General features: G+C 40.4%; 1 protein-coding gene across 10 annotated transcripts in view; it reads left to right on the top strand.

Annotated features, from left to right (window-relative positions):
• ptk2aa (protein tyrosine kinase 2aa) overlaps positions 1-18,309 on the top strand; it is a 63,693-nt gene that overhangs the window by 15,761 nt on the left and 29,623 nt on the right. For 7 of the 10 annotated variants that reach the window (XM_084918495.1, XM_084918493.1, XM_084918494.1 and 4 more), the window contains exons 2-8: positions 2,228-2,254; positions 9,430-9,674; positions 10,562-10,731; positions 12,255-12,342; positions 12,577-12,656; positions 13,008-13,070; positions 15,873-15,927. In XM_084918495.1, coding sequence (XP_084774621.1) covers positions 2,228-2,254; positions 9,430-9,674; positions 10,562-10,731; positions 12,255-12,342; positions 12,577-12,656; positions 13,008-13,070; positions 15,873-15,927 — 728 coding nt within the window. Of the gene's footprint in view, positions 1-2,227; positions 2,255-6,143; positions 7,112-9,429; positions 9,675-10,561; positions 10,732-12,254; positions 12,343-12,576; positions 12,657-13,007; positions 13,071-15,872; positions 15,928-18,309 lie in introns of those variants that run through there. The other 3 variants (XM_084918499.1, XM_084918496.1, XM_084918500.1) reach the window with 3 other exon arrangements.

Genomic DNA, 18,309 nt, shown 5'->3' with positions numbered 1-18,309 from the left:
TGTATTCCATGGATTACTAAAAAGCCTCTTCTTTCTAAGTCAAAAAAGCACGACGGATGAAAAGGGAGTCTCACGATTACAATTTTTTGTTCCAGCATTTCAGGTGCTGTCTCATCTTGTTTCTAAGCCCTGAAAAGACCACTGTCTCCTATGGAGTCAAATGCAGACTGCAGCAATGCCAGCATTGTTGTGGATCTCAGACTACATAGCACTTAACCTTCCCTGCGCTCTTAACAGAGAGACATTGAGAAGCAAATGGAGACGGCGTGGAGCGCTGATAGCATCCAAGGGACAGATGGTGCCTATAGGTTTCAGGTCTATCTAGAGGTCATTATAGGGACTATAAAACAGAGTCTACCATCATAAACTGGTCTATATCAGTTTACTCTGGTCTGTATTAGATACCCAGGATTAAGTTAACCCAATTATCATGGTGTGATATAATAATGGTTGTCTTTGATTTTCAAAGGGTGATACTTTGCAGATGAGGTGATTAGAAGAAATATACGTGCCTGTAGCTTAAGGTGGGCTCTGTTCTGGCTTCCCCGCTGATTGGGTCAAGAGGACATAGTATTGTAGGGTCTTCACCTTACAATATAAAGCGCCTTGAGGCAACTGCTGTTCTGATTTGGCGCTATATAAATGAAACTTAATTAAATTGGAGAGGAATGAGGTTTCCTAGAATTACATTATCAGTGAAAGCACTGCCACGATGTTATCTAATATGTCATGGTGCAATTTGATATGTCTGGATCTTCCCATGATAACGTCATGTTTGTTTTGTTGTGCAGTGCTATAGAATCACATACAGACCTCAGTTTATTGCAGTTATTAATAATGGAAAACTGATGATTAATGTTGCCTCTGCTGAAGGTAATACGCTGACAGTTTTGCAATTCGAGTCATATTGCAGGTGGTCACCGGTGAGGTATTTGAATCTGTTTATTACCATCACCACTATAGATGCACGCATTCATAAACAGTACTGTGAGGGTTTCATGTTACACAGCATTTCAATAGCACACCCACCACGAATCACCTTGATGGCATTTCTTTCTTTGTGTAGGTTTTCTTCCAGCCGTTACTTACATCATCTACGTTGACAGCCCCTGCAGTCGGTCTGTGGGTGCATGTTTACCCAGTATTTTTCTGTAGATCAGGGTTTCCAAAGCACTTAGGCACTTATCCTTTTGCCCTCCACTACATGCAGCCCTATCATTGCTGTGACTCGGTGTCATGTTCCCAAAAGGCTTCTCCTAGACTTCCTGTGGGTGTGTGGGGACCTATAGAGTACAGTAATAAGAGTGGGACTGATACTTTTGCTTTCAGCCTGCTCGGCAGGATTTACCATTTACCATTGCTAAATGTGTTGTCAAGTCACATACCTTGTTTGTTGTAATGCATGAAAAATAAGGTGGCTTTATTATGCTTGCCAAGTTTTAAAAAAAAAAAACCCTCCAAAAAACATTTACCTGAGAAGCTTTGTTTTGCTTGATTAGTCTGACCAACTGTGTCTCCTCCTAACCACAGTCTGAATCCAGCCAGGACTTAAATTTCCTCCTGCACAATTAAAACAAAACAAAACATTAGTCTGAGCTTTAGCTCTTAGAAGCTAGTATTATGGTTTTCTGAATGTACACATAAATGTCTATGTGAGAGGGGTTATGGGAAACTGGCAGTTTCAGAGAAGAAGCTAAATAGAAGCAGCTAAACTCTGCAGCCTTCAGCACCATTGTATGTTTTATTGGAGCCTCCAATCAAAGGCAAAAAAGGTTCAATCACGGCCTGTAACATCCTGGTTTCACAGCTGCCCGATCACGGTGAACAATAACCCCGCTCTGTGGCGTTTCCCCACTTTAGGTCTTTCACATGCTTAAACAATGAAGCTTCAGCCTATAAGGAGCGAGGGTAAATCTTGTCACAAAGGGGGTATCGATTGGTAAAAACAATCTGTCAATGTCTCAGTGAAAAGTAAGTGTGTGTGTGTGTGTGTGTGCTACAAAACAGGGGACTGATTGATTTCTAATCTACTTAACTTGACACATTGTGGAGCAATACGTCCGCTCTGCAATTCACAGCCTGTAAGTAATCGAGTTGCGGACACCTGCTGTGGGAATTAACTCAATAAAGTTCTATTTGTTTTGAACAGACTTGATCATTTCTTTGTCCAAATCTCAGATAATTTAACAAACTGGCTAACTCTATTATTTCTCCATTTGTCTTTCAGATATTTCCAGGATTGCCTACTACACAGGTAAGTAGCTGACCCACAGTTGCCATAGAAATAGCAATTGGATAACATCAATTTAACCTGAGATATTGCTTTTAAGTTGCCTCTCGGTTTTTATTATTATTTACTCAAAGATAACATTTCACATGTGTTATCTGTATTATTTTATTCCCAAAAAGTAATGGCAGTGGGAATGTAGCAACGTATTATTATATGATATGACCATAAAATATATATTATATCATCATATCTTATTTGTATTATCCTATTTGTGGTCTACACAGTTATTTATTCAGAAAACAGAAACATGGCATCCTATTATAGGCATCCTTGAAGGAAGTGCACAAATATACATCGTCAGACTCTGTGCTTCTGCTAATGAACAGCTGAACTAGTAGCAAGTGCTTATTTGAGTCATGTTTGTGATTGTGTAAGACAATTAAAGAAGACAGAAAACAGAGGGGGACTATTTATCTGTGCGTTTGTGTCGACATGTTGGCCTCGTTAGTGAGCAGGAGTGAGGAAGAGAGTGAGAGGCTGTGTGTCTAATTAGAATATTCACACTGCAGACAGAAAACTTGAAACAACAACCCGAGGGTCGGGCTGCACGACTGTGGCCAAAATGATTATCAAGATTATTTTGCTCAGTATTAGTACCCCAATTATTTATGAGTTTATGAGTTTTTGTTGATTTATAGCGACTAAAACATTTTCATTGCACTGTCAACATAAAATTAGTCCTCCTTATTCACCTAAATGTAATGTATCGTGTAGAAAGAAAAAGATAAATAATTTAAAAAACAAAATTAAATCAACAACTCTGCTCCCGTTTTTATATTTGTTGATATTTTTGATAATCGAAACGTCTTATAAGTTTCTAATAAAGTATTTATTTACTGGATCTAAGTACATCTCCTATGTTTACGTTTTCCTGAAGTCTCAATTGCTCAGCGTGTTTGTTAGAGACATCTTTGTGCAGATGCAACTGTGTTCATGATTTCGGTGCGTCTTTGTGAGCTGGATGGATGCACTGCTGCGCTGTACAGGTTTTTATGAATATCTGAGTTGACATTGGAAGATTCATGTTGGCAACCACTGCATGTTTTTCTTGGCCTTCATGCATTTGGTATACTGAAGCTAGTGCTGTGTTTTGATTTTGTTGAACAAGTTAAGGTGTTATGCTTTATGCTTTATTCTGCAGTGCTAGATATTTGTTTAGTTTTGACAGTCTGCTATTTGTTATTCCAGAAAAATAAAAGCTGCGCTGTGCAGGGAACAGCTGCGATTGGCAGATGCAGGCATGTCGTCAGGCAAAGATTTAGGGAGCGCTTTATTTGCTTCTCCTTGGTTTGCTTTTGTGGAGCACGTATTTTCAGTATCGGTCGATTATGTTCGTTTAATTCTGGGAGGCCAAAATCACGAACAAGATTAAAAATCAAATTAATTGTTCGGGCCTACCTGAGGACTTACTGCAGATTAGTGCTGCGTGTCCACAAGCTACACAATTAGCTCTTTGTCTGGCTTTTAATCCCCTCCACTTATCATCTAGACAAATTAATTTATCAGATGATGTTACTTTTTATTTCTGAAAGCACTGACGTTTTTGTAACATGTTCAGAGCTTCCTTCTGGAGCATAGCTTAACAATACTCATGGCCAGGTGTGAGGAAGTAAGAAAAATGAAAAGGAAGAAGAGTTGGTTGGACCGGATGTTTTTAGAATGACACCAGTGTCTTGTGTTTTATTTTAACATATTTCCAAAGTATATTTTTTGGACATTTTATTCATGCTCTAATTTCGGTGTAATCATCTAATTAGTCTAATCATTGAGTCACTTTATTTTGTGTTTGACAGACAGACGTTTGTAGTGCCTAATAACTGCTCTACAGATGAATAGGGGGAGCTTAAACATTGTAAAGAGTTAATGAGCTGTGACAAAGTAAAAGATTGTGTGGAAATTGCAAGCAGAAAATAATTTGTGTGTAATTCATGAGGTAAAAATCGAACATGTTTGAAATTCAAAGCTCTTCACCTTCAAGGCATCGACACAAACACGCTGATTGTTCGCTAATAAAACATCACCACATCAAAGTGGATAGTGCAGATCTGAGGTTTACCTGCTGCTTTCAAATGTTATTTACATTAAGTAGGTAGTGGGTGCTGTGCTTCCCTCCTGTGCTTAAAAAACATGTTCATAAGCACACAGCACAATATGAACAGAGACTTTGGCTCAGGCCCAAAAAGCTCTTCCCATTCACGGCAACATCCTGACAAAAGGCTTTCAATAGTCCACACACCCACATCCACACTCTAACCCCCTTTCCCATTTTCATAACAATGGCCTATGCCTGAGATGGGCCGCAAATTATAGGAAACTCACACGTGCACACACATATGCACACCCAAATGGCTGCTCAGTTAAGCAGCTTTAGGACTTAGTGGCGAAATCTTAAGTTTTAAGCTAATTTAAGATTTTGTGAACACTTGTGTGTTTTTAGTATTCAGGCCTGTTTTTGTTCTTCAGGTGAGATGTGTTCACATATAATTAAACATTTTTAAAAAGTCCATAATTTGGATGTTTTTGTGCAGCTAAACATTTTCTCCAGTGTTAGTACATTCACCCAGACTTTGCCAGCTGGGTATGTTTTCCAACTTGCTGGCTGTTCTGTAACACAATATTCATGCAGCATAATCTGTGAGATTGCTCCTTTTAATTCATTGCTCATTTAATTCAAATAATGCAAATATTTTCAAAGCCAAGGTGATATTTTGGGCACTGGCTTAGTGCCACATAAGTGACCACGTTTAGTTGAGTACAGCCTTTGTTAACCAGCTGTATCCCTAAGGTATACAGATGCAGTACAAACACGGATACCTGGTAATTAGTGCTATTTACCTAGAGACTAATGAAATGCTTGAATTTCACTCACCAAAACTTTTTGAATGAGCTGTAACTCACATCAGGTTATTGTATTTAGTGGATCATTTAATTACAGATGCTCCAAAACCAGTTGAGAGGTCCAGTTCAGTGACTTGAATTACTTAAGGTGAAGACCAGACCAGAATGGTGTTTTCTACCTGGTTATAAACATTTTTTGTTCTCATGTAGTTTGGCTGTACGGAGGGAGATCTGCGGGGTCCGAATCGCTTTTAGAGCCAGCCTCAAGTGGCTGTTTTTGGCACCTCGACGCTGACTTAGTTTTTCAGCCAAGGTTGCCGCTTGGCTGAACATAGAAATTCAAAGCAGCACTTAACAAGCAGCCTGATAGAGCTGGGTATGGGGACACTTTATTAGGGACAGTTGGCGGGGGAGCTCTGTGTGTTTTCTGGCTGAGGGGCTTTTTGTGCAGTGTGGAGTGTGATCTTCTGAAAACCTTGTGATTGAAGTGGGTTGATTTGCCATATTGGGTGCAGCTGCTAGTTTACAAACTGGGAACAGTGTCGGAGGTGGAAGAAGGTTTTTTTTCTCTTTATAAAATAAATAACATATTTGTGTTTTTTGTTGTTTGGCTGTAATGGTGGTTTATAAGAAATAGAGTTCAGGGTGGTGTTGTGGTTGATTGAGCTTGCAAGACCCTGCATGAGTGAAATCATGTATGCCATTATGAAACGACAGTATGAAAAGGACTTTAAATTCTGTTAATAAAGATATAGTTTTCTTTTATATTGAATTTAAGTAATATTTATCTCCTCTCTTCAGTAACACATGCATTATGCTTGCAAGGAGGACTTCCAGAGTTGTTCTAAGGGACTGCTCTTTTGAGCAGTGTTAATATTAGTTCAAGATGAGAACTGTTCTGAGGTCAGCTTGAGCTAAAGTGGGAGGGTTTATTGCATAGAGGGGACAGGATTAGCATATTAATAGTTTCTGGCTCCTCCTACCCCTCCAGCAGCCCTCTCTGGAGCGCTCTCATTCCCCACTCAACTTTCTTTCTGTTTCTTTCTGTTGCGTTGCTCTGTCCTCTTTTACTTAAAACAATTGCTGCATTTCTCTCTCTTTCTCTCTCTCTTGGCTTTGTTTTTTCTTGGTCAACCTTTTTCTCTTACTTTTGTTTCCAAGAGAAGATCTTTTTTTTTTCTTACTGAGCACAGTAATTGCCTCTTGGTGTCTGACCACTAGCTAACTGAAGGTCCTCTGGATGCGCACTATTCAGTTGGATTTTTGGCTTTAAACTTTTTGCTCCCTCTCAACAACTCGGGGAACTTCGCTGAATGAAATAAGCCGAATTCGAAAGCCTCCTGACACTTCCAAGGCAACTGTGTAACTATGGAGTGCAGGCATGGGGCAGAAATCGGGCAAAAAGCAAACAGTGTGTTGTCATCAGAGAGGGGCCGCTGAGGAGTGGACAGGAAAAAAAAGGAGGAGTGAAGTTTGTGGATGAAAGTAACTTTCTGTCTCTGGAGAGGTTTTTTTTTGTGTTGTGGAGCTTTTGGATAACAGGAAAAGATTAAGAGAAGACGCATAAACAAGAAGAAACTTTCCCTGATTTTGTTTTTCTCTTGGATTTTCAAACTGCAGACAAATTGTCAGCAAACTACAAAGTATTTATTTTTCAGGATTGCTTCTTTTACCTCTCTATTACTGCAGCTTTTGCCAAGGAGAAGCAAACTTTGTAATGCGAGACGTTTTGTTTTTTCTTCGTCGGAGAGCGTGCTTGTGTAAATTAGTGTTTGGATTATGAGAGGGTTTTCTTGCAGCTGTGTCAGGAGCTTAGTGTGTTTGTTTAACTCCTGCGGACGAGAACTTCACTGCATGTGATGCGTGGTTGTGAAGCTGCAGGTTGCCTGTCTGTCCTCGACGCGGACAGGCACAGGGAGGGAGAGACATGCGTTTCCATGGCGACAAGTGGCTGTAGCCCCTTCCCCATGTGTTGGGAGAGAGGTATGAATGAAATCTTCTTTCTGCATAGACTCCTCACGCTCACGGTGTGACATCTGACTCCATGGGAACTGCACTAGTGTACAGCCAAAGCTGTGTGTGTGTGTGTGTGTGTGTGTGTGTGTGTGAGAGAGAGAGAGAGAAAGAAAGGGAGACAGATCTTAAGAGAGTTTTAATTTGTTGATGTGAAAGTCATCATCATTTGGGACTGGCAGATTAAGTTGGGATCACATTTTCTTACTGTAATCTATCACTCAACTCTTTCCAGTCTCTCTGTTTTGAGCTATCTCAGTGCGAGTGTGCGCGCGTGCCTGTGTGTGCACGCTCTCTCAGGTGTAATTACCTGCTAGCACATATCCATTTTCCCTTTTAATGGATGGGGAGAGGAGACACACAGGAAGAAAGGGAAGTAGAAAAATGGAGCATGAAAGAGATCTTGATGTCTTTTCTCACTTCCATGTTGACAACAGCGTGCGCACACACACACGCGCTCTTATGTAGAGAAATTAGTTCTTCTCAGGCATTTCCAGATGGAGTTGCAATGAAATTCCAGGAAGTCCGTCTATGTCAGAACTTTTTATTCAGGAAAAATGGTGTCCTGCGATCCATTGTCTTCTCTGTGTTATAGGCACGGGTGCTTACATAATGAGCCTTGACCTTGACTGCACCTCTCTCTTTATTTCTCTCTCTGGTATCTTATTGTTCATTGTATTGTATCTCAGTGAAAAACAACACATGAAGAATAGATACTTGCAGCACACAGTTTGGAACAACGCAAGGGTCTAAGGAGTATGTGAGAACAAACATGCAACAAATGTAGCAGTGAAACGGTAGTGACTCCATTGACTATACAAATTAAAAATTACACATCACTGTCACTTGGTTATGTGTGCAAATTTTTGACACTGTTACATTTTATTGATAAAATAGTTATTTGTAGCCCTGCTTTGACTCAAAGTGGATTAAATTAAAAGTTAGAGTCTATGTGTCTTGACTAGTTCTAAAGTTAATATTGTTATCTTGAACTGACTGGAGTGAGTACAGGTAGACCTTACTATTACTGGGTTACTTGGTTTGACCCCCTTCAAAACAGCTTAAATTCTTCGTGGCACAAATTCAACAATGTGTTTTAAAATTTCACACAGTTGCTTCACAGTTGCTTCACATTTATTGGCTCTTGTTCCACCACATCCCAAAGGTGCTCTTTTGGATTTAGATCTGGTGACTGTGGAGGCCGTTTGAGTGCAGTGAACTCACTGTTTGAGATTATTTGAGCTTTGTGGGGTGGTGTTTTAACCTGCTGGAAGTAGCCATCAGAAGGTGGGTGCACTGTGGTCATAAAGGGATGGACATGTGTTGTCTAACCGGTACTTTGAAACAATCCCTCACACCATGACACCATCACCAGACCCAAACATTGATACAAGGCAGTATGGATCCATGCTTTCGTGTTTAAGGCAAATTCTGACTCAGCAGTTGAAATCAGGACTCATCAGAACAGGAAATGCTTTAAAAAAAAAAATCTTCTCTTGTACAATTTTGGTGACACTGTGTGAATTAGATCCTCAGTTTCCTGTTCTTATACAGCAGGGTGGCACCAGGTGTGTCGCTGTAGCCCATCTGCTTCAGGCTTCAATATGTGGTTCATCCACCTTGAAGGAGTCTGACCATTCTCTTCTGACCTCTGAAATCAACAAGGCATTTTTGAAGGAGCCTAGAGAACTGCTGCTCACTGGATATTGTCACTTTTTCTCTGTTTCTTGTGTGGGAAAATCAGCAAATCAGGAGTTTCAGAGATATTTGAAGCAGCCTGTCCAGGACCAGCAATCTTGTCAGATTCAAAGTCACTTAAATAATCTTTCTTCCTCATTCTGAGGCTCATTTTGAACTTCAGCGGGTTGCTTTGACCATGTCTGCGTGCCTAAATTCATGGGGTTGCTGCAAGTGACTGGCTGATTAGAAATTTGAATTAATAAGCAGTTGAACCGCTGTGCTTAACAAAGTGGTTTGGTTAGTCTACTTAAAATCAGGCTCACACACATTTGTGTTCTTGTACATATTAGGCTAATTACTCCACACAAATCTACTGTCATGCAAGTGCCCTTGGTTGGACGTATGAAACTAGACTAAATGTTAGACCCAGAGAATTATCATTATTGTGTTACAGAAAAAAAAACTTTGGTTTTGTTTTTGGTTTTTTTTAATGGGAATTGATTGTAAAGATATTTTAAAATATTCAACTATCACAGGATTTGTTAAGTTTAATAATTAGATTACTCCTTATTTAATTAAAGTCTGTTTTTCTCTCCTCTGTCTCTCAGAATATGACAGACACCTAGCAGCGGCAGTGTCTGCAGGGAAAACCATGGCGTCAGCCTACCTGGACCCGAACCTGAATCACACCCTCCTCGAAGGGGCCAAGTCCCGACTGAGTGCGGGGGGATCGGACCGAACCATGGCCGGCTCCGTGGACAGGGTTCTGAAAGTCTGCCATCACTTTGAGAGCAACACAGAAAATAGCTGCTGGTCTTCCAATATAAGATACGGTGATGCAACCGATGTCAGGGTAAGATGCTTTTTTTGTATAGTGTCACAATATTAGGGACACTTTACCATTAACTGAGACACACAATATTTATTTAGAGTAAGAAGTAGCCTTCACAGCAATAATACTCAGTGCTCATAACTCTCAGGTCAAAATGTGACAGTTGTCACCCAGGAGTACTTTTAAATTACTTTTTTTTTTTTTTTTGTGCCATTTGTCCTCATCTCAACGTCCTAGCTGTCGGCACTGTTAAAACGGGCCCAAACGCACTGACAATATTTTGCTTGCTAATGCATGTCACCTCAGGGCACCATTTATGTGTGCGCGTGCTAGTGTAGGTTTACTTAGCAGGATGCTTTTAGATCCACCGCTGTGACGTAGAAACTACCTAGCTCTGCTCAGATTTTAGTGGTCATACGTCACTGCCGATCTCCTCTGCTCTCCTTTCATCCCTCTCTACTTCAGTATCTAGGTCAGACCCCCCCAGCGTTTTACATGGGAGCACACATGGCTCTGTGAGCATTATTGTGCGCGTGTGTTTGATGTCTGTCAAGTTGTTTGGGTGGGAATGTCACGTTAAATCTCTTGAAGTCTCCGACACAAACTCACGCAGACATAAACTAAAAAAATCGATGGTCTCATCCAAAATGTCAGGGAAACATTGGCTGAGTTAATAAAGTAAAGCTTTTTTTTTTTTTTTTTTTTTTTTTTTTTTTTTTACCAAAAAGACACAAAAAAAAAGTTTTGTTTTATTTAAAACATATCAAACTTATACAGGTGTTTTTGGCACCCAGGGACAGCACAGATACATTAGAAAGTAATTATGCTTATTTTACCTTCATAGATATGAAGTATTATTTGCACAGTCATCAGTCATTTTATTTCTCTTTTTTCCTCTTTGTCTGCAGGGGATCATCCAGAAGATTTTAGACATCAACAAAGTGCGCTGGACTTCATGTTTTGGCCTGCGGCTCAGTAACGGTCAATCCAAAGACCAAGTGCACTGGCTCCACCCAGATTTGGGCGTATCCCACGTCAGAGAGAAATATGAACAAGCACGGCCAAATGAAGAGTGGAGGTGCAAGATGAAGCCTGTATTTGTAATGTTGTGATAAGAGCCACTACATCAAATTGCAAGCTAGACTGCTGTTATAAGGGACCAGACAGGATTCTCCTATTTTGGATGGGTCACATTTTTTTAATTACTGGGGGATAAACTCAGGTGGAGGAGTTTTAGCATCCCAGAGTCTTACTCACAAGTGAGGGGAAAGTAGAGCAGGAGCCTGAGACAGATTATTGCATCTTTGATAGTGATGCAGATGCTCAGTGTGAAAGTGACATTTTCACCTTACCAGTCAGTCTATATTCCTACCCTAACCTATGACCATGAGGTCTGGGTAGTGAGTAAGACAATAAAATGAAGACACAAGCAGCACAAATATCTGTCTGGCCTCTCCCCTGAAGAACGGGTGAGTTGCTCAGTCAGCACTGGACTCAGAGTAGAGTTGGTAGAGTAGGCTGCCACCTATATGAGGTGTTTTGTTAATGTCCTACTCAGAGGAAAGCCTGGATTAGAACCAGGATACACTGGATACTGGATGCTCGGTTGGCTGGCTTGGGAACACCTGCCTTTGGAAAGAGGTAGAGCAGGAGGCTGGGACCAGGGAGGACTGGGTATCTCTGGGTAGACTATTTCTCCTTGACATGGCTAGACAGCAGAAATGGATGAATGATTTGTGGGACTGTCTTCAGGACGGTGAAAATTTTTTCGATAGTTTATGAATAAATATGTTAATACAAAGTTATGTCTAAACAGGCTTCTAACGTGTTTTGACATATTGTTTGCCATCATGTGTTTGACTTGTTGTGTCAATTGTCCCTGTTGATGTGCAACAAAACTTAAACTAAACATTAGGTAATGTAATTTAAAGTTGATAAAGTTTATAACCAGGACCTCATGAGGTAGATGAGTTTTAGATGCTTGCATCTCTTAAACAAGCCCCTTCCTGGAGGATGTTGAACTTGTAGGTTATGCTTTATAAACAGTTTCCTGCTTCAGTTAGACATGAGTTATTTGGCCTTGTAAAGTCAGTAGTTTCAAAAATGGCTAGCTTCAGCAGTCTGCCGTATTGTATTTCGAAGCAGAAGTGATTTATTGCAACCGGCATCATGAAAAATTGCGTGACCCGTCTGTCGAATTGTGATGAGAGCCCTTGTGCGCACGGTGCTGTGTGGCTGTAAAGGCTGAGTAGTTTGGATGTTAATGCTCTGGTATACATTACCTTTATTGTGGCAGTCTTAGTGCTGATTCTATTGTGAGGTGGAGACCTTTTGCTCGGTGGACATAAAGAGGGAGACAGAAACAGATGCCTGCTTTGTGTGACTAAGTCAACAACTATCTCTCTGTCTGTTTCTGCTACACTGATTTTTACAAGCACTCCTCTCATTTGCATTCTTGCATCTTGCGCTTTTGTAATCTCCCTCCGTCCCTTGCTGATTCTCCTCTTTCTGTTCACCCGCACATCTTTATATTCACATCACAAATAATCCTTACATTAGTGTAACGTAGTGACGTCTCTGTCTTCTTTCTCTCCTCCGTAGGTATGAGTTAAGAATCCGATATCTACCAAAGGGCTTTGTGCAGCAGTTTACAGAAGACAAACCTACTCTCAACTACTTCTACCACCAGGTACAAACACAAACAGATGCACAAGTACACAAGAGACACCCAAACATATTTCATTCCCTGCCAGCAGCTAGCACTAACGCATATGGCACTACTAGAAGACACCCTGCAAGTGTGTTTTTCTTTGGATAATCTAGGTCAGCAGGATTGCCTGTATGTGTGTGTGAGTGAGATGACCTTCCATTTGTTTAGAAGTAAATGTCTTAATAAACACCTTTGCGTGTTTGCATCTTCCAGGTGAAGAACGACTACATGACAGAAAACGGAGATCAAGTGGAACAAGATGTAGCTCTCAAACTGGGCTGTCTCGAAATTAGGTAACACAATGTAGTCCACTGCTTTTGTTTCCATTCCTTCACATGCAGATTGCTGTTTTTTCTTTTAATATCAAAGAATAAAAGGTTCAGTCCAAGTATTAAGCACTCTGTTTTCTTTGTTGTTGCTGGACGAACAATTTAAAGTACAGTTTGAGTTGTTTTCTTCACCATTGCAGAGTGCACAGTCTGTCTGCCCGTCAGCTACACTGATAATTCTTGCCAACATTAGTCGGAGTTTATTATTCATTGTGCAAAGCAACAGCAGTTACTGCATTTTATTGAAAAAGAAAATGAAAAAAAAAATGACCTCACTCTTTCTCTCTTTCTCTCTCCCACTGGATTCATTTCTAGGAGGTTTTTTAAAGAGATGAGAGGAAATGCCCTGGACAAGAAATCTAACTATGAACTACTGGAGTAAGTATTATCTTCATAAGCAAAGAGTTCCAGGAGCACAGTTCGGCTCCCAACCTCTCTGGTGCATCAGTCCATCCTAATCTCATCATTTCTCTTCCTGGAAACATGTTTTGAAACACCGCTTTCAGAGCTACAGATCAGAAAAAGTAGCACAGTGTATCACTTTTTGGCAGAGGAAGTTTCTCTTGACTTGACTAGAAATCTGGATTAGTGCAAAAGAAATTGAATAGATTTTAGGAAGCAGGAATGTGAGCAACTGCAAATTGAAGCTGAGTATATTTGCAGTCCTTGTTGTTACATTTACTGGTATTAAAGAGGAAACCGTTCTATGTTTTTCACTCATGTTATCTCAATGCGTTGTCCCACTGTGGATTCTCTGAAAGATGGTTGAAGAATTTACAAAGTGAACTCTAAATGAGGCTTGGTTCTAACTTGGTGTGACTCTAATGAGCTGTCCTCTTTCACTCATGTCTTTCTTTCTTTCTGCCCGTCAGCCTAACGAGCTCTCCAATTAATCCAGAGGAATGTTTTCTGTCTTTTCTTTGTCTCTTCTTCTCATTCTCTGTCTCTCTGCACCATGTTCACTTCCCCTATTTTTATCTGGTTTTCCTTCTGTGCTCTTCCTCTCTTTGTTTTGTCTCCATCGTTCCCTCGCTGCCTCTCTCAGTTGATTGGAAAAAGATGTTGTCTCATGCATATTTTAAACCAACAAGAGAGCGAGATGGAAAGAGCTACTAGGGCTTTGATACAGGAAGCTGACAGTTGGCCATCAGGGCCTGCTGGGCCCTTTATGAGCATTAAGCGCCAAAAATGTATAATGCGCTTTGGGTAATGTATGGCGCTGTTGGCTGTAGTTGGCCCATGTTGGCCACCGTTTTGGATTGCTGGCAGAAAAGGCAGAGACTTTTGTTCAGCTTAAAAAAAAAAAAAAGCTGTTCATCTTTTAATTAGTTTTTCACCTCTGCTGCTTCTTTTTCATCTTCCATTAGCAACATTATAACAAGTATAATTATCAGGTTTCTTTGAAGAGATTTCTTATTTGACACCATTTATGCCCAAGCAGAAATTCACATATTTTTGGAAAATTTACCCTTTATGTGTTTCCTTTTGTACTTATTTTCCCTATAAATGGTGCCGAGTATTCTATGGCTTGACCTGTAAAAGGTCTCTGTATTGATTTTGTTTTCTTACATATACAGTTGAGATCTGAGAGATCTTACATCTATCAGTGGTCCTTGAAATTCTTCTACATCTTGATTCAAATCCACATGTGTAATTTGAATGCATTGGATGTAGTTGGAAAAGGCACACATCTGTCTTTGGTTCTAACAGTTGGTGTCAGATGTCAGAAAACCAAGGAAGGATGTGGAGATAAAATTGGTGAAGATCTGGTGAAAAACATAAGAATGCCCAAGAGCATGAAAGTCATCATCATTCCCAAATGAAAGATGTTTGGACCACCAAGGGCCGTCCTAGATCACACAAGAGCAGAATCCGGCCCCAGGGGCTGAAATGGCACCCAAACCCTCTTAGCATGGTCTGCTAGGGAAGCAAAATAATCCCCCAAAATAAATAAAAGGCTGCCTTATGCTCAGGAAATTTAGGGGAAATGACAGATGTGGGTCTTCAGTGCGGTTTGATTCAATTTCAAATTAGTGTATTTGATTGGTGGCCTCTGTGTGTGGCCATATGAGACAACTGCCAAGATGTAGGCTAATCTAGGTGGGCTGGTGTCGTTTTTACATGGAGTTTTCTTTTATGTTGGTTTTATTTTTAGTCATCAGTCATCAAATATGTGGCCTTCTGCTTATTTAATCTAAGTCAGTTTGGCTCTCGGGGGGGAAAGAAAAGTTGGAAGTCATTATCCATCAAGGCCTCATGCAGTCATTGTAGCCAGAGGTGCTTTAAGTCGATATTACTTCTGAGATTGTTCTAACACATTACACAAATGTGAAAAATTGAGCAGGTCTGCACTGTAAGCGTTTTCTCTCATTGGAGCCACAGTACCTACAGTAATGTTCATGTAAACGGTCAGCTGGTTGCAGTTGGCTGTCATCTTTGTGGAGCCCGAGCAGTGCTGTTTAATCAGTGGGCCTTTGTCAGGGCTCGTTCTCTGAGGTCAGCTTGATTATATAATGTATGTCTGTGTGTATTTCTTGTTGCTCCTGTGATGACATGCCTTTGATTTTGAGAGAACCGTTTTAGAGAGGAGTTTCTTTCATGGTCATTTTCTAAAAGAAGTTAAGGAAAGTTTAACAATCTGGGAGAATTTCTGAAAGCTACATTTTTATATTTTTAATCCCTGTTTCAGACTTTTTTTTATTTTAATTGTAATTTGACATTTGACCTTTATTGGGGAAACAGGAATAGGAAAAGGGTGATGCAAGCTTCCAGCCTTTCTCCCTCTCTCTTCACTTGTCTTTTCTCCTGAGGGGTATGAGTCATTAGCCAACTTCCTGTTAAAGCTCTGCTCATCTTTCTTTGTCTCTGTGGTCACCCTCTGTGCAATTCTTCCTGCAACTCTCTCTCCCTTTCTGCCTTCATTGGTTTTCTCCAACCCCATCTTTAAAGGAAAAGATGAGTAGTGTGCTGTAGTCAGCACTTAGTCATCGCTTTTGGTTTCTTGTCTTCTCTTGCCTGCCCGTTTAACTGTATCTGTCTGTGTCTGCTTTTGGCAATACCCCAGGAGAGGATGAAACACGCATCTGAGATCACATAAAGACAGAAGCCAATTAACATTCTTCTTTGTAATTACACCACGATAAACATTCTGATGTTTTCCTCCTGTCTTTCTTTTTTCAGGAAAGATGTTGGTTTGAGGCGGTTTTTCCCAAAAGACCTGCTGGATTCAGTTAAGGTGGGTTTCATGTCCGTGTGGAGAGCTTGAGTTCAAAAACAAGGTCAAACTATTGATCTTGCAAACTTGGGGGCTTTACACACTGAAGGTCACAAATTTGTGCAAATATTTTTCAGAATTATTTTTCCGAACCAAACTCGATTTTTCAGATCCAAATAAACAGATCTGACCAATCAGACCGCTGCATCTGGCAAAAAGTGGCTCAAAACGTGCAATGGTACTGAATATACATTGACATTAAAAGTGTAAACTATTACTGATATACGTCAGACACCCAGCTATACACTGCTCCAGGGCAGTTAGCTCTCTGAAATTATATTTCTCTGCCTCCTCACACGTGGTCCCAAATATGTATGAAATGGTCGTGATACAGCTTCAGCTCCTGGATCTAAATCTCCCTGCAGGTTCCTTCTCGTGAGAATTGGATGAACCCAAAATTTTCTTGTTTAGAAACATCAGGACCTTAATGTCATTCCCATTTTTGACACGTTTTTTTTTTTTTTTTTTTTTTTTTTTTTTTTTGAGGACAAATTTTCTGCACAAACCCAGTGTGTTTGGTGTGGATATTCGTTACACTGCAAGTCTGGATGTGAAATATTGTGTATTTCCACTGGTATTGGAGTATCGGTGTGTAGTTTTATTAGCAGATTTCTAGTAGCTTCGTCTTAGATTTTTCTAATGAGTTATTTGATGTTATCAGACATTGTGAGGTCCAGCAGATTAAATGTGAAGCAATCTAAGAAAATAGAGAAGCATTAGAAAAACCTTCATAAATTATCAAGTAATGTGATGAATGTTGTTTTTAACCACAAAGAATAATTTCTGCTAGGTTTACACTTGCTCAAGTATCGTATATATCCCAGTATACAGTTAACCAAGTAGTCAGCAGTTATTGAAACCACTACTGCGTACTGATGTGCTACTCAATGATTCAATGAGGTCAACTTACCGAAGTAACAGGAAAGTATGACATATTGTGTATTATAGTTACGGATTCCTGTTTCTTTGAGAAGACCTTTTGGTTGGCTGGTCGTATGTGGTGGTGGTGGTGCTTCTTGCATATTGAGCAGCGTCTGCGTCAGTGATAAATTTACGGCACGTGTTTATGAGAATGGTCTTGGTGTGTGTGTGTGTGTGTGTGTGTGTGTGTGAGAGTGTGAAAGGCCCGGTGACCCGAAAAGGTCTTGATGTCAGCAGGCGGGGAAGACAGATGCTCTGCAGGAGAGAGAGAGACCGTGTGTTCATTCTGGTGGATGTCTGTGATGGGTATGCGTGACCCTCGGGTCATGTTTAAACCCACTTTCTCTCTCCAACAATGAAAAGGGAGGGGGAGGTGTCAATATACATCTCCTTCACCCCCCCACCCCACCCAAAAAAAAGAAAAGAGGTCTGTCAAGCCTTGTTGACTCCTCTCCTCTCGTCTCTTTTTCTGCTCCTTTGGCAGACGTCACAACACTCACTCCCAAGAGGTCTGTTTTATAAGCCACGAAGAGGCGCACGGTGACACACATGTGCAGTCAAACATCAGTAAATTGACTCGATTATAAACGTCTCCACAGATTATTTTATTGCAGTGTTTATAATTTCTGTGACCACCTGATCTGAATTGATGCACAGCTGAAAGAAAGGACTGTTTACTTCAGAGAGACAGAGAGAGCTGAACAAAAACAAACTAATCAACAGAAAATGAATCTCTGGCTAATTTAATACCTGGTAAATATTTTCAGTCTTATCCTCACTGTAAGAATGTTTCAATAAATCTTGGGGGGGGGAACTACTTTCTGTTGAATAAATCAGTCACTTAGTAGAGGGGGGAAACTGGGGAGATCTTAAAAAATACAAAAAAGCATCAAAACACACAAAAAAACATAAAATATATGTAAGCTTGGTAAGTGGCTGCCACGATTGGTCTTTTAAATACCATTTTGTTTCTTGCAGATTAATCACATTTTTGACTAGTGTTGCAGTTCTGTGTTTAATCATTTATATAATATGTACTGCCAGTTAAATGCAAGAGGAGCTGTGGCATGCTCACATGCTGTACATTTGTGTTAGTGTTTGTGTGAAACACAGAGGGAGCGAGCACAGCTGCCATTTAGGTTTGTGTTGTTCACTCTGGTGAAAGAGAATGGTAGTCATTTAATGAGATTATTCTCCCTGAATGGACTCTACTCACTCTCACACACACACACACACACACACACACACACACACACACACACACACACACACACAGAGACAGACAGACAGACAGACACACTAAACCCAGAGCAGATGGGCGTGATAGTAAACAGTGACTGATGTTATAAAGAGCAGATTCTGTTCATTCACATTGACTGGCCGGGCAGCAGGTTTAGGAAAGCTGACCTCTGGGAGATTTGA

Source organism: Perissodus microlepis, chromosome 22, assembly GCF_051167445.1.
Source record: "Perissodus microlepis isolate ML-2025 ecotype Zambia chromosome 22, ASM5116744v1, whole genome shotgun sequence".
In the NCBI taxonomy this organism is placed as follows: Eukaryota; Metazoa; Chordata; class Actinopteri; order Cichliformes; family Cichlidae; genus Perissodus; species Perissodus microlepis.
Note: the sequence above shows the minus strand (reverse complement) of the source record. Positions and strands in the feature narration are given on the sequence as shown.